Below are 27,669 nucleotides of genomic sequence, written 5' to 3'. Positions count from 1 at the left end.
GTTTGATAAAAAAAATATCAACAAAACTCGAAAAAAAATTTGAAATATTCAAAACTTGTGGAATGACAGGCCCGCCGGGCCGGGCCGGGCCTCCGAAATTCGGGAAAAAGCCCGGCCCGGCCCGTTACAAGTATGAGTATAACTACAGACACATATTTCAAGCGACCGCTATTTTGCCTACTTGGTGACCTAGAAAACTCCGCGGACTAGTCCTCTTCCGGCGGGATAGCGGAGTGTCGTTGGCAGTTTACACTTCTCTGAATAGAAAGTAAATCAATTTTTGTGGTTTTTTTTCGTTTTTTCAAGCAGAATTGTAGATTTTCTGAATGTTTTCAGGTAGGAGAGCCTATCATGATAATTGAGGAGCGGAAAAGTCATGAGTTGAACCTGGAGTCGATCGATAATGATTTAAGATTGGAAAGTGTTCGACAAAATGCAGAAAAGCTTGGATGGGATCATTTTGCCAGATCGGTTCGTCGGAATTTACAGGTGAGAAGCTCAACGTTCAAGAAAACTGAACGGTTGTTCGATTTTAACAGGAGAAACATCACACTTTGGAAGCTAGTATTCGACTCGATGTTCTCGGTTCTCTCGCTTTTATGAAAGCACATTTACCAATTGATAAAGATGAAAGTCTCAATCGAAAAATTCAAAGTCTAGCCGATGGTTTGGGGTCAGTTGCTCGGTTGTAAATTTCTTTCAACGCAATACTCTTCAGGGAAAATTGTGTCGTCGCTGCTCATATTGGTGGGATTAGTATCAAAAGTCATGATGTTTCCGTTGATATTGGAATCGCTGAGGAAGCTGTCAGTCTTTTCTTCAAATATCTTCCAAAACTCAAAAACAAATTTACAGATCGTATCGTGTAAAATAGGATATTTCGGCCAGCCACTTTTCGATGCACCAGAAGCACTAGCTTTGTTGAAGTCAGACGAGTTTTCCAAGTTGAGAGATTCAATTGCCGAAGTTTTGTCTTTGATTCCAAAAGAAATATCTTTGTAAGTTGAATATATTTATTTAAGAAACTTTAAGTATCAAAAAGGTGATATCTTTATCCAGCTCAAAACTTGAAATAAGCGATGAACGCGTAAAGAGTAATAATGGCTACAAATAAAATAATAGAAGTTCTGACATAGTGTACAGGCTGCGTAACTTTGTCGTTGGTGAGTCGTATGAAACTTATGAGGAACGCTCCGAGCGCAATCTAAAAACAGTGGCATTTCATTATTGAAACTACGAGAGTTGAGCTTACCGGGGGAATATTTTTAGCTTCTTCCAAATTGATAGTCGGCGTGGATTCAACTGAAGAAAATGTCCACATCAAAAAAGTTAAGTAGAAACCTCCGACGACGATTGAGATAGATGAGAGTGTGCGCCATGTAACATTTCTAGGCATTTGAATTATCGCAAGTACAGCTGGAACGATGTACACTGGCACATATGCCCACCAGACGGGATTGGTGCCAATTTCAGAAAGACTATATCCAAGGAGAGCCAATCCCAAAATAGCTTCAACGACGCGTAGAATCATTCTGAAAATTAGCTCTTCTGAATGTGTTATTATTATTATTATTAACCAAAGTATTGAAAGGAGAGTGAAGTAAAGTATAACCACTTTAGAATTTAGCAAAGTTTAACGAAACCGGCTGGGAAAGAAAAAAGTGATGAAAAAGGAGAAGACATTTTGGAGACGCAGATAGAGAGAGAGACAGCGAACCACACCAGATAGTTGTATGTTGTAGTGTGATAACAACGATAGAAAATACAAGGTCATTAGAAATTTCCGAAAGTAGGAATGATTAAAAAAATAGGAGTATTTAGAAATTTTCTAAAAATAATGGCGAGTTGCTTCTGATCATATCAAAAAGAAATTTAGCAAAGCGCTATCTAAAACGGTCAAATTAGTCTTTTCGGGTCTATGTTTATCATTGTAAAATCTAAAATTTTTAAGGTAGATCAATTTTAGTAGTGCAGTTTGAATTTGTCTTTGGGAGAGTGTGTCTATGAATTATTTCATAATAAGTGACACATTTCTGTTGAAAGAAGAGGTAGATTCTGGCTAGCTAACAAGGCAAGCAGGAAGCAATGTATTCACATGATGTACCCCTAAGGTTGTATTCCCCGGAGTATGAGTCTAAGCTTCATGAGATATGGAAGATCTGTAAAAATTCAAAATTTCTGAATATCCCGATTTTTTCCTGCGGATATCCGTAATCAGCAGCAATAGTAACTTCTATCCCGATAATCCAATTTTTCAGAAGCGATAAAAACGCATGCAAAGATGCACTTCGAGCTTTGGAGCACGTACTCATCAGAGATGCCGCCGACTCCTCGTTCTCAGCCATCAACAATAACAAATACGGATTCTACTCTCCACGGAACGAGTTGCGTCCTGGTCGTTTGTATTACATTGCTGAACCGATGTTGATAAGAGTCGCAGAAAAAGAAGGAAAAATGCATGCCGATAATTCGCGTATGTTTAAGAGAAGCATATACGGAAATGGGTTATTTCTTTTATTCAGATCTCGACTCGTTGCCGTATATCGAAATTTTTTTCGTCAAAAGTAATAAGAAGAGCAAACTACCAGTCTTCAATCAAAGTGGAGAGTGGACCACTTTCAATGATGCTAAAGTCTGCATATGTATCCGATTCAAACACGCGTTTTTGTTTTCCCAACATACAATTCGAAAACTAGCGAAAACTGTACCAAAATCACCAGTCGTTCGTAGCTACGTTAACTTTTACCGGTATGCGACCGGCCGCCCAACTGTCAAGAAGAACTTGGAGCTTCTGACCCAGTTTCCTAACGAAACAGATATCCAGCAACACTACAATGTGGACTCATCAAAACTGGCGAGTGACAGTGACTCGCTTGTAGTCGAGATGTTCTTAGGTGACTTGAGAGAGCTACCCAAACTTATCGAGACGCTGCGCAGCGAATGGATGCATGCCAGTTTGTGGGAGTCCATTGTAGCTATGTGTGAACCGAATCAGGATGCTGTGAAAAAAGAAGTCCGTGCTGCGAATTTGGAACTCTTGCTTCGTCGCAATGAATTCAATTTGAAATTCGATACTGAGTTTGGAAACATGTCCAGTGAGTTTTTTTTTCATATAAATTATTAGGCGGTTAATTGTTGCAGTGCAAATCTCGGAAAAAGAGCCTAGGCGATATTTCATCCGAACAGTTTCTCAGCTCACTGGTGATACTCCTTCTTCTGATCTCGACAATCTTCTGACGGAAAAACTTAACAGGTAATTAGGTTGAAATGGGAAAGGAAAAGAAAACATTCAAAATGTTTGCAGCACCTGGAGCATTCCAATCTCTCTGACATTCGCGCTTTCTACTCTCAATTGTCGTCTCAATTCTTTGCTTTCTCCTCTCAATTATGTCAAACCTTCAAATCCTTTTGATTCTGATAAACGTCAACAATGGTGGTTGGGTGCGAATAAAACACATACAAACATTACAGTTGAGAAGGTTAAGAAGCGTATAGTACTAGAAATTGGTGAGTGAAATTAGCTATGAGTTGTAAGATAGGATTGAGCAATACTTTAGGGCCTGTCATCGAACCAAAAGAACTAGTTTATACTAGACAAGAAGATGAAGAGCTGTGCGGTTCTCTTTTATCCAGTTTTGGCGAAGTGGACCAGTATTATGTGCAGACTTCGACAATTGGCAAAACTGGACCTCAACCACGCCCGAAACGAGAGCCGAGTCAATTGGCTAGCATGGGCATGATGTCTGCCGAACTAGATATGGCAAGAAATCGTCAGAGCATGGAACATGCGATGCACCCAAGACCGCAAGATCTGCGAGAACTGAGCAACCTTGAATCTGCTCGTATCCAGATGAGGCAATCTATAGGGGCAGCACATGCTGTCGGGCTTGCGAGTCACCAGTCATTCACTTCTCCAGGCCCTATGAGACATCATCCTTATATGGGCGGTTCTTACGATTCTCCAGGGTTCTACGGGCCGAACATTCCTGCCAGCGTTCCATTCCCCGATGCTGCTGCATTCGGGAAGGGCAAGCAAAGGAAGCCGCGTGCTAAGAAACAACCAGGGGAAGAAGTTGCTGCTCCATCAGGGAGAGGAAAAGGTCGAAAAGGCCGTGGGGCTGCTGCAGTTGGCGCTGGTAGCGGGAGGAAAAGCAGCGGCGTTGTGGGTGAAAATCAGTATGGTATGGATCAAATGAGACCACAGCTACAAAGAAGCTACAGCGACTTCCGTATGTTGAATTCTCACTTTGACATATAAATGTTTCTTTTATTCAGAAAACCCAATGAATCCACAACACATGCCACAGTATGCTCAACACATGCAGCATATGCAACAAATGCATCAAATGCAGAATATGCAACAGTACCAACAAATGCAACAGTATCAGCAAAATCAGCAGTATCAGCAAAACCAACAATACCGTATGCATATGCAACAGCAACAACTCCAGCAACAGCAAATGCAGTCTCCTCAACAACAATCTGGAATGAATACTCCGAAAAGCCAAAGATTAACAGATGAAGATTCTGGTAAGAATTTATCAAAAGAACAAAGTTTCTACGAAAAAGAATCCGTAAAAATTGCAGATGAGGATGTTGACCCGCCCCGACTTCCAAAGCCGCAGGTTAGTGCTGCTGTTTCTCGACCGTCTCTCCCTCCACCCCATCAGCTTGGAAATCCAATGGTTGGATACCCGGGAATGCCACTACAAAGTCCTAATCATCTACCCCTCACACCTTCCCCATTGTCTGCCCCTCCGAAACCATTCAGTCCTGAGCAACATCATTTTGGTACAAAGATGCGGGATAATGCCTATTGGAAAGAAGCCGAACGTAATATTGATGTGAAACCAGATATCGAAAAACTGAAACAGCAAATGGCAGCTAGTTCTTCGTGTGGACCTGTTCTTGGTACTGCAGCTACTTCCTCCTCATCTGATCCCTCGACTTCTGGAGAATCGTCTAATGCTACGGAAAGCGCCAGTTCTGCACCACTCATGAAACCCCCTACAACTGCACAGACACCTAAAAAGAAATTAGGCCTCGAGGCTACGCTTTCAAAATTACGAGGAGTACAGGAACAAGCTTTACAGAAGCAGGAACAGCAGAGGATCCAACAACAAGATTCTGTTGATTCTACGAATTCCGAGCAACCAACTCCGCAACCACAGTTTAGCCAACAGCCTGGCCCGCCCCTGGCCCCAAATCAGGTCAACCGAGTGATGTAAGATTTAAATAAAAGATTTTTATGTTAAAATGTTTATGGAAAAGTTTTTTTCAGGAATATGAGCAACGCTTTTGATGACGAGGCAGGAAGTTCCACAAATACCTCCGACATCAAACCATCACTGGCATCACTTCAAAAGTCTACTGGGTCAATTGTTGTGGATCCTACTACTCCTGGCACATCTTCTAACATTGCTCAACCTTCAGGAGTGATGCCAAGTTTGAAGAAAGAAGTAGAAGAGCAGCCACCAGAGCGGGAGAAGGAGAAGCTTATCGTTAAGGTTGTTGTTTTCAACAGTTGCAATATCATACAAAAATACGTTAGTAACTTGTAATTTTCAGATTCCAAAGATCTTGAAGGTAGATGACCGAAGAGATGAGAGAAGAGAAAAAGAGAGAGATCGTGATCGCGATCGTGACCGTGATGGAGATAGAGAACGAGACAGATACGAGAAAGAGGACAAATCTCAACGAGAAAAGGATAAAAAAGAGCGAGACAAGGAAAGGAAACGGAGAGATCGAGATCGAACAGAAGCTAAAAAAGAAAAAGACTCATCGGGCACAAGAGAAAAGGAGTCGAAGAAACGAAAACGAGAGAAAAGTGAAGAGAAAGACAAAAGAGAGCCCGATCGGAAAAAGGAGAAGAAGGAGGGAAAGGAACTATCCAAGACAACAACCAAATCAGTATTACCAATGATTCCTACGAGAACACTGAAGAACTTTAGAATACCTAAAAAAGATACTGTAGACGAGGACAAAAAAGAACCGAAGGATGAAAGTATCCCTGGGCCATCCACATCATCAGAATCCTCTACCAGGAAAGAAGTTGCTCCTGCTCCTATATCTAGAAAAGAATCAACGACGTCATCTGTTGCGCCATTACAACGGAAAGAATCGTTTACATCTCAATCCGGAGCATTCCCTCCGTCTGAATACCATCGAGAGCCTCCGAAGAAGAAACCGCCTCCAATAAGTGGACCCGCTCAGGGATCTTATTCAGGTTCCTCGAATGCAGGTCCCATTTCAAGCAGTAGTCGGGGAAGTGGCAATGGTGGAAGTCGAAAGCCACCAGTACTTCCGCCACCAGCACTTCCGATGAGGTTCGTTTTCATACAAGCGGAACAAAAAACAAAATGTATTATTCCAGAGGTCCACCATCAGATCAAATGTATCGAGAGCGAACAGGAAGCATGCGGGGATTTCCACCATCTTCTCATTATCACGGAAGCGGTGGAAGTGGTGGCAGCAAACAAGTGGCCTCTTACGCACAGGGTCTTCCGCCTGGTATGGGACCTCCGGCAGCCAAGCCACATGGAAATTCCTATCAGGCGTCGCAGTGGGTCAGGCCACCCACGCACAGGGACTCGCACAGCTATCAGTCAGTTTTCTAGATCGCGATCGCTCTTTTAACTTGTCACAGTTGTTTGTATCGTTTGGAAAAAAGAGTTTTTTAGGAGGTTGCATGCCAGAACACATAGATTTTAGTTTTCAAATAGAGCACACTTTTTTTTGAAAAGGATCAACAATGCACATTTCTAAAACGACAACATTCTCCTGCTACATGCCACCAAGAATTATTCCCTGCCTGCACGAATCGCCTTGTAATTGCTTGCCAACGACACGCATTTAGATTTCAACTGAACTGCTTTTTTCAGCGGAATGCCGACTCTTGGACCACCACAGATCTCCCAAAGAGAACAGCCGCCACCGCCGCCGCAAATGATACCACTGCCTAAAGAAAATCCTCCTCCGCCGCTTGCTCCTCCTTCGAGACCGCACAGGGACAGCAGAGCTCGAGGGGGCGGCGACAACGGACCTGATAGTCCAGAAGAAGGAACACTTCGCATCGATGACGAGTGAAAAATGAGGAATCTAAATATTTAGAAATCAATTTTTTCGATCTAGAATTCTGTCCAATGAAACAAACTGTATATTTATTAAGTGTTGTATATATTTACTTTGTATTTTCCTTGATTCATAAAATTCTATTTAACATTTTGTTCTTTGTTCTGCTTACATGACGATCCTTAGGACATATCTAGAATAGAAAGGAATAAGAAGCGCCAGATCACGATGCATCTCTGCGTCTAATGTTGCTATGAATATCTGACTGTCAAATGATAACATTGATAATAAATGAGTGTTGTTCGTATCACTCAGTCGTTAGTCGTGTCCATCAACGCTATCAACATGTCCTCAGAAAATGGAAAGGGCAAAATCGCCATCGTTGGCAGGTTTGTTCAAGTGCTTGTTTTCAGCTATTCATGTTTCATTTTCAGTGGCTTAGTGGGCTCGAGCTGGGCAACAATTTTTGCTAGCTCAGGCTATCAAGTCCAAATGTATGATATTTCTGAGCAACAGCTAGTAGCAGCAAAGATATTGGTAGAGAAAAATCTTCAGAAACTAGATGTAAGCAAGCAGCATTAGGTTCGAAAATATAATAGTTTTACTCAGAAACACGCTCTCCAAAGAGGACCAATCTTGACCGATGTAGCTTTGAAGTTAGTTTCAACTACTACCAGTTTAAAGGAAGTTATGACAAATGCAGTTTATGTGCAGGAATCCGCGTTGGAAGATTTAAACTTTAGAATTGAATTCTACAAGAAGCTCGATGAATTGGCAGGACCAAATACAATTCTAGCCAGTAGTACATCGACTATTCCTGCATCGAAGTTTACCGAGGGTCTGGTCAATAGGTAAACAACTTTCTCCTTATCAGTCAATTCAAACCAAAACAGAGTTCAGAGAGCGATGCATAATCGTTCACCCGGTAAACCCTCCACTCTTCCTTCCGCTCACTGAACTTGTGCCTGCTCCATGGACATCTCAGGATACGGTTGATAGATCAGCCGAGATAATGAAGTCGGTGAAGCAAACACCCGTAAAGCTGAAGAAGGAAGTACTTGGGTTTGCTGTGAACCGGATTCAGTTCGCGCTCCTCGCTGAAACATGGCGACTTGTGGCAGACGATGTTATTGGAGTAGATGATATAGATGTAGTCATGTCAGCAGGGCTAGGCCCACGATACGCATTCAACGGACCGTGTGAGACAGTGCATTTGAATGCCTTCGGAGTAAGAGACTACTTCAGAAGATATGGAAATGGTGCTACTACCGTAAGTGGAAATCAGAAGAAAGTGAATCACTACATCGTCTTTTAGGTTCTGAATGATATGGGACCAGTCCCAGACTTTTCTGACGAATCGGTCATCCAAAAACTCGAAAATGATCTGGAAAAAAAGATGGCTGTGGCCAATATACGTGGATATCAGGCAGAAAGAGAAGCTAAGCTCATCGAGATTGCGAAGCTCAAAAAAGCGTTGAAGTTTTAATACAAATTGATATTTCGTTGTTTCAATATGAAACCTAATAGATATTCTTACTTATTAAAATACCGATGACTTATTTTTTGACATTAAAAAACAGGGGAACACTCATCAGAACGAAATGTTTGAAGTTCGGAAACGGCAAGCAACGAGACCGGAAGAAACGAACGCGCAAGAACGGTCATGTGCACACTTTGAAAAAACGCATGCAGTAATTGCAAATTTGGAGGAAAAATTTTGAAAATTAAATATTTCCGAAGCTGTTTGTCCGCAATTAGAGTTTTGGACTACAGTAGTTAAAGGCGAACGCGAAAAGTTTTCTTGTGGACTTGGAGCGGAATTACTTTTTTTGCGTTTTGAGTTTTTTTTTTTGTCACTTTTCCACCAATTTACAGCACTTTTGTGAGGGTACAATGTGATTTCTGCTTCAAAATCTGAATGTTGAAAAACTCCGAAATTCTGAATATAGGAATATTCCGACATTTCCCCGATTTGTTCGTCGCACCACCAGCGTGCGTAAATCTACAAGGCTACAGTATCTCGCTTCATCGTCGCGAGACCCACAAAAGCGCGCTACGTTTAAAAAATATTTAGGATTGAGCTGATAATTTTCAGCACAGAATCTCATTCTTTCCGATGATACCGCGATTCAATAAATTACTCCGTTTATGTCGTGCGCTTGCGCTATTGTCGGATTAAAAAAAGTGACACCTGGAAATCTCGGAGACGGCGCTCGTGTCGATTTATGAGGGGGCGGATAGATAACAAATTTATTCATGTGAATTTATTGTCGGATTAAAAAAAGTGACACCTGAAAATCTCGGAGACGGCGCTCGTGTCGATTTACGAGGGGGCGGAGCGAAAACGGATACTGTAGATAACAAATTTATTCATGTGAATGTAGTGGGATTTTCTGAACAAAATTTTGACTTCTTGGTATAAAAATGATCGCTAGCATCTCTAGAATTTATTTTTCAGCAAAAAACTAAACTCAAACGCGAAAGTAGCTCGAACGAGCCGAAATTCTGAAATATTACTTTTTGCCGCACTTTTTCGTAGATCAAAAAAAAAGCAAAAGTTTTCAAATTCTCTGGTGTCACTTTTTTTAATTCGACAATATGTCCTAAAGTTAACATTCCGTCGCCGGAATGGCCTATAAACAGCTGACAATTTATCATTGTTCTCGTTGTTCTCAGCCCGTTTTTTTTTTCGTTGAATACCGGGTGAAGGTCGACTAGATTAATTGCCTTTTTCATCGTTCTCTACGTTTCATCTTCTAATCGTGCAGCGCTCTCGCGCTTTCGTAGTCGGTTCTTTCCGTGCGCGAATACAGTTCTAGGTTAATTTTTCAGATGCAACGTGCTCCGCCCGCTCCAGCCAGATCAAAAACTCAAAGGAAAGACAAGCCACCACCGGAGGTGCCTGATATCATCATCGATCCAGAAAGACATATTCGTTATGAGAAAGGAAAGTTTCTTGGAAAGGGAGGATTTGCCCACTGCTACGAGATACGTAATACGGCCAGTGGAGAAACACTAGCCGGAAAAGTTGTTCCCAAACACTTGCTCGTCAAACAATATCAGAGAGACAAGATGGCTCAAGAGGTTCAAATCCATCGCAATCTTTCTCATCCAAACGTTGTTAAGTTGTTCCATTTCTTTGAGGTAAGAAAATGATCGTTTTGATTACTTCTATAATTGCTTCAGGACCGATCGAATGTGTACATCACCTTGGAACTATGCCCCAGGCGGTCGCTGATGGAACTTCACAAGAGGAGAAAGTCGGTTACTGAACCAGAAGCTCGATACTTTACACACCAAGTTGTCGAAGGAGTTCTATATTTGCACGATTTGAAAATCGTCCATCGAGATCTGAAGCTTGGAAACCTTTTCCTCAACGACGAGTTGCAAGTCAAAATTGGCGATTTCGGTTTGGCTACAACCGTGGAAAATGATGAACGCAAGAAAACTCTTTGTGGAACCCCGAACTATATAGCTCGTTAGTTATTCTAATCTTTCATGTTCGTAATTATTATAGCAGACTGTAATTTTGATATTTCAGCTGAAGTTCTCAGTAAAATGGGACATTCATTTGAAGTGGATATTTGGGCTATTGGATGCATCCTTTTCATTCTATTAGTTGGACATCCTCCCTTTGAATCGAAGACTTTAGAGGTTTAGATTCCCATATTGCAGAAAAAACAATTATTCTTTCAGGAGACATATTCTCGTATCAAAAACAACAATTACACAATTCCAACAGAAACAAGCTCAACAGCTTCTCAGCTCATCCGGAAGCTTCTTGATCCAGTGCCAGGACGCCGCCCCACTGCGAAAATCGTCTTCCGGGATGTTTTCTTCAAATCTGGTTACATGCCAACTCGTCTTCCAGTTTCTTGCCTTACGATGGTTCCGCATTTCAACGACACTGTTCTGAATGAAGAGAATGTCGCTCCGGCTGTCTCTTCCGACTCGGAAAGCACTCAACACACCGGAATCCCAGGGACATCACATGTACCATCGCGCCGAATTTCCGAACACGCTGAAAGAGAACGTGCGCACAGAATGGCTCTCGAAGCGACAATTCGAATTCCAAATGATTGTTACCTATCTCAGTTGAATTCACAAGTCGGGGACTTGCTACTCAAAGTCACTGCCGACGTAAGTTTGATTCGTTTTGTGCAAATAAATAACTTGTTATTCAGATGGATGAGATAGAAGCGACACTTGATACCTATCAGTCACCAGAAGCACTGCCTGTATTTTGGATTTCGAAATGGGTCGACTATTCGGACAAATACGGCATTGGATATCAACTCTGTGATAACTCGGTTTTTTTTTTTGCATTATTACGTTTCTTACAACTGACTGCATTTTCAGGTGGGAGTGCTTTTCAATGACAATTCAAGGATCATGTTGGACTCTGCTGGAAATCAATTGTCTTATATTGAGAAGAACAATAAAGAGCATTATTTCAACATGCAAAACCAGATGCCCGTCACATTGAAGAAGAAGATCACTCTTCTTCAGTACTTCAGATCCTACATGAACGACCATTTATTGAAAGCCGGAGACCGGAGTTCTGAGAGAGCTGGGGATGACTTGGCGCGTCTTCCTACTCTTCGTGTTTGGTTCAGAACGAAATCTGCAATTGTATTGCATCTCTCCAATGGCACTGTTCAAATAAACTTTTTCACGGTAGGGAGTAAAAACCGGAAGCATATTATTTTTGTTTTCTTTTCAGGATCATATAAAGATGATGTTGTGTCCACTCATGCAAGCCGTTACATTCATTGATCAAAATAAGCGTATGCTGACCTTCAAATTCTCAAATTTGGAATTGAATGGGTGTCCGGAGAAGTTCCTACATCGCATCAAATATGCGAAGACTATGATTGAGCGGCTCATGGCGGAATCAACAAAAGAACTCGAAAAACCTTCTTCCGGATCCAGACCAGTAACTGATACTGTGAACGCTGCACGTATTCCATCTACATCAAGTAACGTTCGTCTTATCACCGCTACCGATATTGCATCTATTGGAGTATCTTCGATCTCTTCTCGTCGTTAAATACCTCCTGTTAATAAATCTCTGTATGAAAAGTCTTGTCATTCCTCGGGACCGGTAGTTTTTTTTGTATTGACTTGTGCCCATTTCTTTTTCTTCCCATGTCTTCTTTTTATCGTTCTCCTTGGAAATTTTTTTCTTTTGAATACACACATTTTTCTGTGTCTAGTTTCCCCGTATTTCAATATGTGTTCTTCTGAATGTTTTTAAAAAATTAATTATGATGTGCTCCATTTAGTTTCTTATTCTTTTTCTCTTTAGGCCACATCCGGCCTACTTTTAATTTATAGGGACAGTAGGAGCATTGTGCTCATCAGCGTTCTAATCGAATTTGGGAGCGAAAGAGAAACATACAGGGTGGCTGAAAAGTATTGAGACACTTGTTATGATGGCTCTTGGCACCGTGCCAAGTCGTATTTTCGAAAAGTTTCGTATTATTTCGAAAATAGGGAGCGTATATAAGCCGACATTAGAGCCATTTCCCATCACTTTATCTCTTCACGAAGTTATGCGAGCTTCTCCTCATCGCCAAACCATTGCCAAGCTGTTCAACGACGGCATCTCCACCGGTGACATCGCTCGAAGACTTCTTCTTCCGAGAGCAACTGTCTATCGAGTTGTGCAACAATTGAAAGATCGAGGACATGTGTTGGAGCTTAAGAAAAGCGGAAGACCTCGTACTGTCAACACTCGCCGGACTCGTGGCATCATCAAGAAGAGAATCACACGAAATGATGCGGTCAGCATGAACCAAATGGCTTCATCGCTCGGAATCTCAAGACAATCGGTTCAATCCATTGTGAAAAAGGACTTGGGTCTGAACAGTTATCGGCTCCTTCGTGGCCAATACCTCACAGAACAGTCCAAGAAGAATCGGCTCGAAAAAGCGAAAAAGTTGCTCGACGCACTCAAGGTGCGCCGCCTCTCTGAAGTCATTTGGACTGATGAGAAAATTTTTACGGTTGAGCCGCACCGATAGAATGCTCGGTAATTGTTGTCAAAGGACGAAGCAAAGTCCCCAAAACGTCGTCTGGCCTACAAGAGACTTTTTCCAAAGTCAGTGATGGTGTGGGCTGGATTGACGTCGGAAGGTAAAGTCCCATTGGTTTTCATTGATAGAAATGTGAAAATCAACTCGGATGTGTACCAAAAGTTGGTGTTGATGGATGTTTTACGTCCGTGGGTCACTAGCCACTTTGGCCAGCAACCCTTCATTCTTCAACAAGATTGGGCCCCGTCCCATGGCTCGAAATCTACGAAAGCTGTTCTCGACGCTCATTTCCCTGGCTACTGGGGCAAGGACATGTGGCCCGCTTCCTCGCCCGATCTGAATCCACTCGACTTTTCCGTTTGGGGATATTTGGAGGAAAAGGTGATGGCTCGATCGCACCCAAATGTGGATTCACTGAAGGCCGCTTTGCTCAAAGCATGGGATGATCTTGACGATGACTACCTCCGGCGCACCGTCGCTTCTGTTCCAGCTCGTTTGAAGGCGTGCATCAAGGCCGAAGGCTCAAACTTCGAATATCTCCTCTGATATCTTTTCTATTACTATCATTTGTTGAAAAAATAAATCTGGTTCTTTTGTTGAAACTCCATTTTTGAAAATACAACAAAAAACAAGTGTCTCAATACTTTTCAGCCACCCTGTATATGGCAATTGGATGAGAGTTCTACTACTAACCATCAGAAAACAAATGAAAGATTGAGACAGGGTCGTTGTATTGAGAAGCGAGTAAAAGTTTGCTTTAGAAAACGAAATCTTATCAAGCACTTCTTCACTTCTCTTTCAACTTCCGCAGCTTGGTCAAATCCGATTCACCTCGTTTTATTTTCCCCTCGCTTCATCTTTCTTTCTTTTTATTCAAACTTCGAAAAGATACGACTCCATGCTACCCTCTTTCGTCGAAGTTATTGTTTACCAAATTCGGCTGATGTCTGTTAAATCGGTGTTCGACCGAAAAATCACAAAAGCGATTATTTTCAATTTCTTTATGGGAACCTGGTGAATGATGAGAGCTTTTAAAGTTGCACTTTGTTCTAATTAGGCTATTATTCTGGTACAAAAAAACGTCGGAGCTGTGGAAGAAAAACGCCGATGGCCGTAGCCAGATGTCTCACAGCGAAAATTACCGTAACCTAAAAATATTTTCATTTTACGTATTTAATGTTTCGTTTTTCACTGCTTTTTGTCAATTTCGATGTTTTTTCCCCAAGAGAGGTGGAAATAAAAATTTTTGATACTGAAAAAAAACTGAAAATATTGGCTGAAAACGCACAAAAATCGAGAAATAAATCCGGAAAATAAACATACTTCTAGGTTACGGTAGTTGTCGTTTTGGGACCAGAGATGTCCGGATTCCGGATTGCGTAAAAAATATTTTTGTCCGGATTCCGTATTCCAGATTCCGAGAAAATTTTTTATTCCGGATTTTTCAGACATTTGTTAATCTGCATGAATTCTCTGCCGTTTTTGAACTTCAGCGATTTATAATGCAAAAATAAAGCACAAAATGAGTTTTTTAAAAATTTTTTATGCCCATCGGAGCGCTCAAAATTCCGATTTCTGTATTCCGGATTCCGATATTTTTTCATTCCGGATTCCGGATTCCGTGAAATTTTTATTTGTCCGGATTCCGTTTCTCAAAAAAGTAATTCCGGTCATCTCTGCTCCAGCCACAGGCTTCTCTTCCACAGCTCCGATTTTTTATAACAGCATACTACGTTATGATTAGTAAAAAAATTTAAGAATCCTGAAAATAATTCATACATATGTTCCGAACGGAACGTTCTGATTTAACGACTGCACGAGTTATTAAACTGAGCCATTATCGCTTCCCGAAAACTCTTCGTTCTCTTTTCCTCAGGTGAACACGTACTCATCGAGAATTCCAAAACTGCCCAATTAAGAAACGAACCACCGTTCCCCACTCCTCAAGTTACCCATTCTTCTCAATTCTCAAGTGTTGTGTGACCGCCGTCCAGCCGGTTCCACTCTGCTCCCGGAAACGTCTTCTCCATCTTGCTCTCACTTCACCTGTGCTCCCATTGGGGTCTCCCCCACACACAAAAGAAATTAAAATGATGTATAGGCTCTCTTTTCGCCGTTCCGCTCGTCAAATTATCTCGTCACTCAGTTTGACCTCCATATTATTCTCCATTTGAAAAATCTCACTGGCTCTTTCACTCCATTTTCCCCTTGCTTCAGTATTACTCAAGTGGTCTGTTTCCCCCTTCTCCAGATACTTTTTAGTATCGTACGAAAAAAAACGGAGATGTTGTAAAAAACATGTTTTGGTAGAATATCAAATTTCCTGTTTTATCTTGTGCGACTTCCGGTGCATTCTGGCATCTATTCTCAGTGGTTGCTTTCCATAAGACCATCAATTTGTTTTTCGCAACATTTCAAGTGCGTGTGCCGTCTGTCATGCTCAGATCCGCGTCTCTTCCGCTTGTACAGTATCTCTCAGCCAATTTCCTTACAAGAGGTGCAGACTGTGTGCTCAAATGCTCATGGGGATCATCGACTTGTCAATTTTTGGCACCATTTTTTTTGCGCTTTTGCTTACATCGCATTGTTTGATTTTTTCTAATAGTTTAGTAAAATTTGATTCTCTGAATAGCCTGGTTTTTTCTTCAGTCTAGACCATTAGAAATATATGCCATCAGAATGTTTTTGGCTACTGTACCACCTGTAATAGAAGGGTCCTGCATTATAAAGTTTGAGCTCATTTTTCTTGGCTCCTATGCAAGATATCAAAAATGTGTCGACTGGTAAATTACTTCTGATACTATGATAAAGAATTTATCAATCGACTACTGTTTTATATCTCAGACAGAAACCGAGAAAAATTAGCTCAAAGTTGAAAAGTACGGGGTTTCCTATTACAGGTTTTACGGTTTCTTATTTATCTGAATTTATTCTGAAAACCTTGAATTGACACCAAGCTTCAGCCACTTGAACTCCATCCATTTCTATAAAGATCTTACCCAAAATGATTGAAATCAATAGCTCAATTCCCACCATCTTGGCTCATTAACAAAACGTCTTTTTTCCATGTCCCCTATTTTTTTGGCGGTTTCCTATGTTGCCAACAGAAGCACCACTCGAATTGGGTACCGCAAAAGACGACGGTTGCGCATGTCCTCCTCGAGCAGCTGCTTTCGGCACCATAATTCTCCGGGAGATACAAAAATGAGAAGAAGAAGAAACAATAAAGGATTATTATATGGAAGGCGAATGGTCCTGCAGCCTGTATTCGAATTCCGGATAGGACCATACGAATGATGGATTACGATTTAATTAGAGGGTTCGATCAGAGTATGGTAGCCAGGTCGTTCGAGGTCAAGAGATTCGAATTTCCGTTGGTTTTTAGGTAGAAGCACCAGAGATGTCCGGATTCCGGACTCGGTTTCTCAAAAAATACATTCCAGGTATCTCTGAGAAGCATCTGAATTATTTTTGGTATAATTCTTCACCAACTTTAATTTCAACTACCTATTTTATATTCTTCTCACCCCAAAAGATTTGAATAACCAACAGTATTGTTTTCCCATCAGTGAGAAAACGCATCCTAATATTTACTCTTCTCACTGACAGTCTTCCCCCTTCTTCTACTATCACAAGGAAGTATTTGAATTTTCACTCATTCCCTCGGAAGTTTCCCGGTGAGTAACGGCAACCTACTTTGACACTAGATTACCTCCGTGTTCCTTTCCTCCGGTTGTCTGATCTCCTCACACCAGGTTGTTGCCCAACAGAACAACCATATGATTATATCCTCTAACCTTAGATGTCCTTCCCGATAACTCCTTCTTCTTGTACTTCTTCCAAATGAGTTCACTCATGTCCTTACTAACAAAAAAGTGTGTCTTTGGGGTTGAATAAATTAAAACGAAACAACTCCAAACCTTTTTTTGTCTTCTTCGTTTTTTTCTTCAGCCTTATTCAACCCCGAGGCACTTTTTTTTCGAAAATCTCTTCACTACGGCCTTCTGTCGACTACTTGTTTGCGCCTGTGCGCCTCAGGGCAGATGGCACCATACTCATTGAGGACGACAATGACAATGTCTCCTTCATCTTCATCTTCACTCGATTATCAATCATAACTTGTTAGTGTCTTAGCAGCAGAAGACATTTCAAGGCTCTTATGTCTTTCTACCATTCAGGGCGCCACCTGGTCGAAAATAAACAAAAAAGTGACATTGATATCCTGAGACTTTGTCTTCTTCTTTTTTCTTTTTCTGTCCTGCACAATTAATGCGCACATGGCTTCAGAATTATTATTATTACTTGTGTTGTTAATAATTGGCTCAAATCATGCTCTCGCTTTCTTATTTCCCTCCTCATTAGACCTCCATGAAAAGAAGAGCAAAACCAAAAACAACAACCTATACTTTTTTCTTCTTTTCCCCCATTTTAGTAATCTGCAAATCTAAATATATGGCATATAGTATCCAATTATTTTGTATTTCAAAGATAATCCACCCGTCATGTCAAGAGTGACGTGGCAATTACACAACCTGTACGATACCTTCTGTGACAGCACCTATAGTAATGTCTATTGGGTTCAGTAACACTAACCTTCACCTGCTCCCCAACTACCAAACTCTATGGGAAAATGTTCAAAAAGCGATTACCGTAGATATGAAAAATATGATTTGTAGATATAAAAAATATGATTTGTGGTATAGTGATAAAAATTCAACAATTGACAACATTTTTTTAAATCTTTAACTGGAAACGAGATAAATTGACTTGAAATTAAAAGTTAAGGGGTCCTTCTATTACAGGTTTTACATGAATCCTAGTTGACAGCCTTTCTACCAAACCTAGTAGAAGGTCTTGCCTTCATCTAGGTACCTTTTTTCCCATATACCCCCTAAAAATGATTGAGCTGGTAGATGAGATTGACAAATCTGATAATAAATATTTTGGGTTTTGACACTATCCCTATGTAAATGACGTGCCAGATGGGCAGGTTGTACTTTCATTATCGCCCACTCGTGCCATGATTTATGGTTAACATCCCGCAGCATCTGGATTTGGATTTCTAAATACTAAAATAATATTCTGTTTGGTTTCTTCCTCCAGTATTATCATACAAAAGAAAAATATAATAAAAATTGAATATTTGTCTTTTCGAATTGCAACTATTTTATTATACAACTTGTGCAAATGCTATCAATTTCATTATCAGCTGGAGAGCCTCTATCAGGAGCAATCAGCAGTTATTTTATTTAGTGACCACTCGCTTCTTCAATTCCAGTCTCATCTCGAATACTTTTTAAAATGGAATTCGCATAACTTCTCCACCGCCAATTCCTCCGCAAAACCGGTTCCTCGAGTGATTAGTGAATGATAAAACGAAACGAAGACGAATTGATTTGATTTGCGAAGTCTTCGTCTTCTTCTCTTCATCTCTATTTTCTTTCGAATGGCTTCTGCCTTTTTTTCGTTCTCTCGTACATCGATTTTTCTCGGGTAACCATCGTCGTCGGCAACTCACAACCGTAATTAGTAGTAGAATAGACACGTTTAGCTGTGACCGTATGCACACACACCTATGCCTTCAATTGTCTCGTATTTCAAAGTGGGTACCGTACTGTAATTAAGTGAGAGAATCGCCGAAACGTGACACTTTCACACTTTGGGAGATGATCTGAATATTGTGTTGTTTTTGAGTTTATAGGCAACATAAGAACTTCAAAAATATCTTATCTAAATCGTTTCTTTTTCACTCTAACCCACCCATTAGGAAAACATTGCATTGATCAAAAAATGTCATTCATTGGACGGTCTGGATAATTTTGAAGATGCATGTTCAAATTTGCAACCAGAGTGTGTAATAAAAACTTGAAATGATCTATATAATACAAAAAACCATTTTGAATCATCTCAATTTTTAAAGTTTGGACGAGCTTGTCAAATCACAGTAAAAGGCCACCCTTGCACTTTGAGCGCAGTTATCTCAATTTTTATAAGAAATATCAAAAGTGTGTCAACTAATAAAATGTTTATGATATTATGTCAAACATTTTATTAGTTGACAACTTTTTATATCTGACAAGAATCGAGATAAATTAGCTCAAAGTTAGGGGCCCTTCTATTACAGGTTTCACAGTATCTTAGTTTTCGAAGTCTGTACATGCCTGCTAAATTATCTCTTCCCGTGCTCATTAACTAAACATTCATCTTCTCAATTCGAAAAATTCAAAAATGCATTTCTTTTTCCGCTTGACAATTCTTTTTGTTTTTGAGCATCTTTCCCCTCCAATTTCATCACTGCTTCCACTGTTAATTCCTCCATCTCATCCTAGTGTATGACCTGTTTTTCCTAATTTTCTGACACATATATTCTCCACTTTTTTCTTGTCTTTCATTCTTCCGGATAGACTATTATACAGTCGTTCAGTGTGGTTTTATTTACATAACTGTCGTCGTCCATCCCCCTTACGTCCGTCATATTTTTTTACAAGTTTCTAATGTAAAAGTCACTTTTCGGATGTCTGACTTTGTGACTAATTTCGTCCCGATCTCTTCAATTCCTACAGTATTTATATCGATGTTTTTTTCCCCGTTTCCCATTCGAAAGTTTATGTTTGCCTCCTCCTGTTCTTCCTTGATTACTAATACTAAAATGAATGTACATATATAGCAAAATGCTACTGTAGGTGGTGTATCCGCCACTCGCTATTATAATTATTATATGAATAGAAGAAGAAAAATGAGCAGCAGCAATTGAAAAGGGCAATTATGAAGAAATGCACAATTATTTTTTATCGAAGGTTTTTGAAAAAAAAAGAGAAATGGTCATCCAATTCTCCTTTGTTTTCCTTCGTTTCAAAGAAGGCGACACTATGCAGAAGACCCCAAAATTGAGACTATTTTGGATAGATACTGTAGAAAATAGAATAAAAGAAATTGGAAACGGGTAAGGGAGGTGACAGAACAATGACATGAAAAATTGATAGCATTAGGAGGCCAGAAGGCGGTGTGTAATGAAAAAATATCGGGTGGGATAGTGGGAAAAATATTCCCAACAGTAATAAAAACAAAAAACAAATACTAGATACACTAAGTCATAAGTGCTTCCGCTTTCGACACGAAAACTACCGTAACCAATCGTAAAATATGAAACATGAGTTTACATTCTAAAGTCATCAACTCTTTCAATTTCGCGCACACATTCAATTCGGCACCCTTTTTGACATGTTTGACGTGCTCACCGGAAGGAGAAGACACAATCAAAAAAACAATTGAGGCGCCCGGTAGCTTGTGCATTGTTTTGTGCATATTGCATGGGCTCCTGTTTGCTCTCACTGTTCACCGTAAGGCAATGCCGCCGCCCCGGTCCCATCCCGTCAAGAGTCTCCGAGAGAGAGCATTCCCTTGGTTTATCCGATCGACCACACAAGAGAGCTCGGGATGATTTACATATTTCACACTATCCCTGTCACTCTGTTTCGGACTTCTTCTCCAAAATTTGCCCTTTTTCGAATTGTTTATGAATATAAACTGCAGTCCGATTGTCGTTGACATGACAGGAAGGGAAGAATCGTTTCTGTCACAGGATTAGGCAACCCAGGTGGTCCGTTGTCTCTTCTTCAGAAAATACATCTTGTCACATTTCCAAAAGTTTTGGTAGAGATAGCCATCCACTGTGCTCTGTCCATCTCATTTTGTACAGGGCTCTCCATACAGTCATTACAAATTCTTCCTTTGATCCTTCCGCTTCCTTTTTTCTTTGTTCACACCATTTCAGCCTTTTCTTTTGGGTATCACAAATGTTAATCCGAAAATTGCAGGTAGATCTTTTTTCCGATAGAGGACGTTGCGTGTTCGGTTCTTTGGGATTTGAATCAATTAGAGATAAACGTCCCATTTGAAAAGAACTAGTTAATTGAGGTCGGAGCAGTCAAGAGCATGGGAAAGATGTCAGTATTATTTTGTTGTTAATGGTAAATAGCAGTATTAAAATAAGCAAATTGGGACCAGTTAGATTTTCGAACTATCGTGTTTTCTCTAATTCTATTATAGCTCATCCGAACAGTCAACTTTGAGCTCAATTATCTCGATTCCTGTAAAAGGTATCGAAAAATGGTAAACTAACAAAATAATTATCATAATACCAGCAATATTTAATCGGGTGACACATTTTTGATACCGTTGGCAGAGGATGAGATATATGGGCACAAAGTTGACGGTATGGGAATTCGGCAATTGCTGGAAACAGAACCCCATAAGTCACTCAGACTTTTCAGTATTTCAGAAGGCTTTCCAGTTTTTAGAAACACATTGAGACCCACATTAACAGATATTGTAGATAATTGAACAAATTTTAGGTATATGTGTACATATCTGGTAGTTTAAATGGAAATGACTGCAAAATTTTTCCTCTGCTTTGAAAATTATATCGATCCAAAGCTCGTGTCTATTTTCTGAAAACTTCAAAAAAGGTGCTCCCCCGTTCCCATCCCAATGGGGCGTGTCCTCCTTTCTCTCCTCCAGAGAGTGTCCCGCCCTTTTTATCGCGCATCTTCATCTGGAGACAGTGGGTGTCTTCTACCCTCTTCATCCACAACAAACAAACCCTCAAATACGGATAATGATGTTGTAAAATTGTTGTTGATTCTCGAAAACAAATCATTTCATTTCTCAATCAACGCCTAAATTTTTAATATCATTTTCGGGTGGCTCGATACGGGTTATGTTATTATTGCCTCCGTGTTTATTACTATGTCAACTACTACTTCTGTCCCCAAAATCTCGTCTCAATTTCCTTCTTCTTCTTCCTCTCAGATATGAATGAACACTTCTTACTATGCTTTCTACTTCTCTATCTGACTACAATCTTAAAGTATTGCTTTCCAAAAGAGTCGAAAGTTTCAACAATATCTTCCCTTTTTGGAGACTTCTCTTGGGAAATATACCAACAAGTTGCTCTCTTATCCTGCTGGGTTCTTCACGAATCTCTTCTCAAAAACCATCAATCCCGTCGCCGACCCACATCATTCCCTCGTCTCATTTCTCATCTTTTTGTCGTCCTGTTCTCGTCTCTGGTCCACCGAAGTTTCTATTTTCAGATATCATTCTCAAAAATGAGATTACCACTGATAACTCTACTCCTGCTTTGCCAACAACTTTTTGCTTGTCAATCAGGATGCAAGTGTCCGACGAGAACGACGGCAGTCTGCAAAGGTACATAAATTCTCACCGCAATTGTAAATGGCGGCTGATTCAAAGCGAGCCTACCTTGTGTTGTTGGTGGTCCTAAAGCTGTAAAAGTGCAATTGTCACGAAACAGATGCGTATCTATCTCAACTAGCCATTTATTAAAAAAGTATCTGATATTATTGAAATTGAAAACTTCCAGTCATACAGGCTTATAAAAATCAGAATTTTTGTACGGTACTCTTAGCAAGAAGCTCAATGAAAGCGTCAACTTTGAGCTCAATTATCTCGATTCCTGTGAAAGATATCAACAAGTTGTAAACTAATAACTTCTTCCTCATAATATTATCAATATTTTATCAGTTAACAAATTCCTGATATCATTCACAGGAATCGAGATAATTGAGCTCAAAACTGACGGATTGTGTGAGCTTCTATTAGATGGAATATGGTGGATTGAATTTTCAGAAAAGTTCACAGTGCTCGAAGTATGATCTCCCAAAAAAATCTAAATTTCAAATTTCAGGATCTTCCCTACGATCAATTCCAATTCTTCTGGATCCACGTACAACAATCCTCGATCTTTCAAACAATCGAATCTCCCGTCTTTCTGCCGATGAATTGAGTCTTTATCCGAGTAAGTTATTACCATTATTCGCAGTTTTATTCGTTTTTCTCACCACCAAAAAAACCATAACTCCCCATAATCCTTTTCTCCAAGATCTTTATCATTGCCACCCACAATTTTAACGACGCATTGTCCTTCGAAAAGACAGTCATCAAAAACGATTGCTTAACCGCCTAAATTTATCGGCATCCTCATCATTTTCAAGTAGATAGGGGGGATCCTCTAAATTCTAATTCTGTGTAATTCGGAAGCTCAACATCTCGTTTTGCTCTTCGGAGCAGCACGGGCGCTCGCTCGAGTGGATAATGGAATTTTGAAGATGATGTTCCTAAAATGGGGGAGAAGAGAGGGGAAGCGTTTTCAGAATGCATAATTCGATTGTTGAGTGGAAAGAATGAAAGGGGGGGGGGACATAGAAAGAATTCGAATCTACAATTTGCTTTTGAAGTATCCGATGTCCTTTTGAACAGAATACTCCAGGGAGTCGCATAGATTTTTGAGCGATATTGGACCGATTAAGATTAATTAGTTATCAGTTTCCTCCTAATAGACACAACAATATTTTCGAAATGTGCCGATTGGTTTCTCTCGGGAATTATATCGTTCTCCATTGTCCTCTTTTCAGAATACATTGAATAATTGAGCTCTTTGTTCTTATTGTCGCATTGATTGACCTTCCGGACCGCTCAGACCGTCCGTAAAGTTACGTAACATTTGTTTGTCGGTATCTCGTTCGCCACTTAGCACCTCCGAGCGAACAATTTGGTTGTTACTCGACCGATAAATTATCCCAAAGACTCTAAAGAACGGATAATCATATAATCGAAAGAAAGAAAAAGGGGCGATTTCTTGGCGACTAATCCGCGCGAAATTCCGTTCTTTTCGTCCGGTGCCCTTGACCAAATCATCATTCTCCGGATACTAAAAGTCGACAGCCGTCTTGTCGTTCCGTGGAAGAAAAGTCAAGTGTGTGACAATACAAATTAGAATAATAATAATAAAAGCAACAGGAGAGAAACAGTCAGTGGATCTTTCAATACAAAAGGAATCCTAAGTGAATTCTATTATGGACTTAGAATGGTCCTCCTCCCAGAAGTTCTCCCTGATCCTCATGTTTCCCATTCATGGCCAAAAGTTTTGGTTTCGAGATTTGAGAGTATCCAAAATGGACATTATGCACTTGAAACAGAAGAAAAGAGGGGGGCCTTATGCAAATTTGATTGACATCATTCTCGATTCTATGCATAGAAAAAAATTTTCGAGACGAAGAACAAGTCCATAGGGAACAGCTTGAAAAGTCATCGGTTTTCTCGGGGAGAAAAGAAATGTTCCCGAACCTCAAATTGTCAACTTCGCCCGGGGAAATGATAGATGTGTTACAAAACTAAATTGTTTTTCTTTCGGTGATTTTTAGATACGTCCCAACGGAGGTTCAATTGTTTCAAATTCTAAGGCGAGAGAGGGAGAGCACATCCTTTTTTATTTGGGGAAAGAAATGACGCAACCCGCTAATTATGGATGACCTGACCTCAAACCTTCTAGGGAACTGTAATTTATGTCTTAGCATTCATTATATAAGCCGTAGTAAAACGAGGAAAAGAGCCGAAAATTGGGGTTACGGAGAAGAAATTTTGTGGAGCAACAGGAAGAAGAAAACATCTGCTGAGATTTGAAAAAATAATTCTGCTTGGTCCCTAAAATAGAGTCTAATAAAATCCCTAACTTTCAACTTTAAGCCTATATATCTCGATTCTTGTGAAAGATATCAAAAAGTGGTCCACTGACAAAATATTTTTGATATTATGATAAACATTTTATCAGTTGACTAATAATTGGTATCTTTTACAGGGAATGAGATGTATGGGTTCAAAATTGACGGTTTGGGTGACGCTTTAAAATAGTGTTTGTGGTAGATTCTGGACTTCTTTGAACTCAACAAATTGATGTTATAACTAACAATTTGAATTTTTCATATAAGAATTTTATCAATACCATAAAAAATTTCTTCAGATCTCGAACAGCTGATCCTCAAGAACAACTCCATAACACATTTGTCAGCTGATGTTTTCTCGACTCTTCCTCATCTACGTTTATTGGATCTCTCTTCAAACAGTCTATTGTCACTGCCAAATGAGGTGTTCTCGAAACTGAAAAATCTGAAGGTAAGTCATTGCATCAGTTGACTCGATTAGGCTTCATCGTCTTCTTAATTATTAATTAGGTTGACAGCATCTCAGAAGCCAAGGGAAGGCGATAACTTGATTGACACATGATTTCCGTATGTTAATGAGTAGGTAATAGGGAAAAGGACATCTGTCTTCGAATTCAGTCAAGCCATCCTTCTTTTCGCTTGACAGATGTCTTCGTCTGCCCCTCATTCTTAACAAAAACCCAGAAATAGGAGGAGACAATGAGTACAATTGGATCTGTCCTAATTAATTGAAATACACTACAACAAAAAAGTTTCTTTCAGACGCTGATCATCTCATCGAACGATGTTCAACTGGAACCAGAATGCTTCTCTGGACTCTCTCAACTCCATACACTATCTCTGGCTGATAACCGTCTATCATTTCTTCCTCCATCAGTCCTCAAACCTCTTTCTGGACTGAAGAGTTTGGATTTGTCAGCTAACAAGCTGCTCTCAATTCCTGCATCGGTTTTGAGCAATCTCGGAGGAATAGAGACATTAAAATTGAAACAGAACTTGCTATCAAGTGTAAGTTTAATTCAAATAAAAAAAATGATGATATTGATTTTTTCAGTTAGAAACTGGAATGTTTGTGGCTCAAAAGGAATTGAAGCTTCTCGATATTAGTGAGAATTTGATTGGAGATATTGAAGAAGGAGCTCTGTATGGTCTCGAGAAACTGGAAACTCTTAATTTCACCAACAACCAATTGGTTCGACTACCTGGAAACACTTGGTCCCTGTCTTCTCTGAAGTGTTTGGATCTCTCTTCCAATCTTTTTGTTTCATTGGAAACTGCTTCTTTCGATGGACTTCCTTCTCTCCAATATCTCAATATCTCCCATTCAAGAAATTTAAAAACAATTCAGGTATCTTCATAGTTTTAAAAATGAGATTTTAAAAATCCTAATATTTCTTTCAGATGGCATCATTTGTTCAATTATCTTCTCTTCATTGGCTCTCTGTGTCATCTTCTGCTCTCACCTACATTCATCCATCTGCATTCAACCAGATCCCTCCACTGTCCCATCTTGATCTCTCAAACAACGAACTTCGGTATTTGGCACCAGGAATGCTGCAGTGGCAAAACATTCGAAACTTATATTTGGCGAACAATGACTGGCAATGCTCATGTGATCTTCGAGTCTCTAACCTGAAGCCACGCGATGATGCCAAGTGTGCAGGACCTGAGAATCTGGCAGGAGCTCCGTTGAATGAATTGAACTCGTGCACTATTTTGGGAGGACTCCTCATTCCATTCCTGCTAGTTATCTTCATTCTTCTTTTAGCCCTTGTCATTCTAGCGTTAGCTTGCAAACGCCCATCAAAGGGTTCTTCCTCGTCGAAAAACCGTGCATTTTACAATGACCAACTGATTGCGGCTCTCAATTCGCATAAGGAATACTCATTCGACTGTCACTCCCCCTACACAATGAGTTCAGAAGATTCTCGAGACTCTGCTTACGAATCACCAACTTCTGCTTTAATGCCACGTCGTCCTCCGCCATCATGCCCACCTCCACCAAGACTTCTGACTCTTCCTCGTGATGGACCAATGCATGTACCTCCCCCAATCGTTCCAACGCTGTTGAGGAATTCAAATGATCCTTATTTGATTCCGAAGTCGTCACAAGTACCAATTTCAAGATTATAATAACAGTGTATTCCTTTACTTTCCCTTTCCCGGTGCAAAAACTTTTCTTCCCGTTTGAACTGGTGCTCAGATGGTTCACTTGCCATTCCATCGAATTGTTCCGTTTGTCCTTTCTACTTTCTCCCTTCTTCACGAGGTCTATCTTCAGGTTGTTACACTTTTGTTTGTATGAAACTCAAAATCAGTTTGAACAATAAATGTATTTTATTAAAAACCAAACAAAACTGAAATCACATTGAAAAACACACTAGCCACAACTAAAATTCTTCATATTTAGATTACTTGCTTTTCAAGAACTTGCTCATTTTGGCGAGACTGTAAATCACAGAACGCGTCATTCCAGCTGAGAATGCATTTTTGGCCGTTTGAGAGAATGAGATAGGGCGGATGATTCCTCCAATTGCAGTCTCGACTGTTGCTGCTACGTCATGTCGATGTGCGAGGGAGAAGATGACCTGGAACAAGAACAAGAACTGAAAATTTTGAAACCGACCATAGCTATCTTCATTATAAATAAAACGCTACACGCGTCTGTTGGTCCCCCTATCAGTCTGCACTTGGGTCCAAGGCAACGGGTCAAAAAACGCGCCCCAAATAACTTTTAGGTCAGAAGAAATTTAATAATTTCAAAGTAGATGTGGATTTCACATATCTGTTTTCAATCGACGAGTTGCAACGCGTGCTTTTGTCGCTCAACCTTTAAAAGTTTGATCCTCAGCCAAATAATTTAGCAGCGAATTTTTTCTAAAATCTCACGTTTACTGGGGCGCGATTTCTGACCCGTTGCCTTGGACCCCAGTGAGTCTGTGGATTTTTGAAAAACTTAAATAAATAAATATAGATTTACGTGACTCTGCAAGAAAAAGCGAGAAGCGAAGTGACGGACCAATGAACAACTGGCTCCG

The 27,669-nt window shown here is 40.2% G+C and overlaps 7 protein-coding genes across 7 annotated transcripts in view; 6 read left to right on the top strand and 1 right to left on the bottom strand.

Moving 5' to 3' along the window:
* Positions 1–351: 351 nt before the first annotated feature.
* Cbr-sop-3 lies at positions 352–7,086 on the top strand (the record flags this gene model as incomplete). Its single annotated transcript, XM_002639470.1, has 15 exons — positions 352–489; positions 540–673; positions 719–806; positions 856–998; positions 2,259–2,473; positions 2,523–3,095; positions 3,142–3,253; positions 3,305–3,507; positions 3,558–4,229; positions 4,276–4,530; positions 4,588–5,224; positions 5,282–5,507; positions 5,569–6,326; positions 6,374–6,604; positions 6,882–7,086. 15 exons carry the CDS (start codon positions 352–354, stop codon positions 7,084–7,086), a joined length of 4,590 nt encoding a protein of 1,529 aa, XP_002639516.1.
* Positions 7,087–7,362: 276 nt separating this feature from the next.
* On the top strand, positions 7,363–8,557 carry CBG04121 (the record flags this gene model as incomplete). The annotated part of the gene is made up of 4 exons (XM_045243332.1): positions 7,363–7,635; positions 7,681–7,922; positions 7,972–8,341; positions 8,387–8,557. The coding sequence occupies 4 exons, from the start codon at positions 7,363–7,365 to the stop codon at positions 8,555–8,557; spliced, it is 1,056 nt and encodes a 351-aa protein (XP_045092591.1).
* A 1,346-nt stretch (positions 8,558–9,903) lies between these two features.
* Positions 9,904–12,121, top strand: Cbr-plk-2 (the record flags this gene model as incomplete). Its single annotated transcript, XM_002639468.1, has 7 exons — positions 9,904–10,215; positions 10,258–10,549; positions 10,613–10,725; positions 10,768–11,211; positions 11,256–11,381; positions 11,431–11,748; positions 11,795–12,121. 7 exons carry the CDS (start codon positions 9,904–9,906, stop codon positions 12,119–12,121), a joined length of 1,932 nt encoding a protein of 643 aa, XP_002639514.1.
* Positions 12,122–12,626: 505 nt separating this feature from the next.
* Positions 12,627–13,655, top strand: CBG04119 (the record flags this gene model as incomplete). The annotated part of the gene is made up of 2 exons (XM_002639467.1): positions 12,627–13,031; positions 13,122–13,655. 2 exons carry the CDS (start codon positions 12,627–12,629, stop codon positions 13,653–13,655), a joined length of 939 nt encoding a protein of 312 aa, XP_002639513.1.
* Positions 13,656–17,675: 4,020 nt separating this feature from the next.
* CBG25258 lies at positions 17,676–17,855 on the top strand (the record flags this gene model as incomplete). Its single annotated transcript, XM_045243312.1, has 1 exon — positions 17,676–17,855. One exon carries the CDS (start codon positions 17,676–17,678, stop codon positions 17,853–17,855), a length of 180 nt encoding a protein of 59 aa, XP_045098278.1.
* A 4,364-nt stretch (positions 17,856–22,219) lies between these two features.
* Positions 22,220–26,764, top strand: Cbr-lron-11 (the record flags this gene model as incomplete). Its single annotated transcript, XM_002639466.1, has 6 exons — positions 22,220–22,319; positions 22,819–22,929; positions 24,931–25,082; positions 25,394–25,639; positions 25,686–25,979; positions 26,033–26,764. 6 exons carry the CDS (start codon positions 22,220–22,222, stop codon positions 26,762–26,764), a joined length of 1,635 nt encoding a protein of 544 aa, XP_002639512.1.
* A 278-nt stretch (positions 26,765–27,042) lies between these two features.
* CBG04116 overlaps positions 27,043–27,669 on the bottom strand; it is a gene marked incomplete at both ends in the record, with an annotated part of 8,210 nt that continues 7,583 nt past the window's right edge. The window contains one exon of the mRNA XM_002639465.1: positions 27,043–27,219. Within this exon, the coding sequence (XP_002639511.1) occupies positions 27,043–27,219 (177 nt within the window). The remainder of the gene's footprint in view (positions 27,220–27,669) is intronic.

Source organism: Caenorhabditis briggsae, assembly GCF_000004555.2.
Source record: "Caenorhabditis briggsae complete genome, chrI, whole genome shotgun sequence".
Taxonomy (NCBI): domain Eukaryota; kingdom Metazoa; phylum Nematoda; class Chromadorea; order Rhabditida; family Rhabditidae; genus Caenorhabditis; species Caenorhabditis briggsae.
This window is presented reverse-complemented; position numbering and strand designations above follow the sequence as displayed.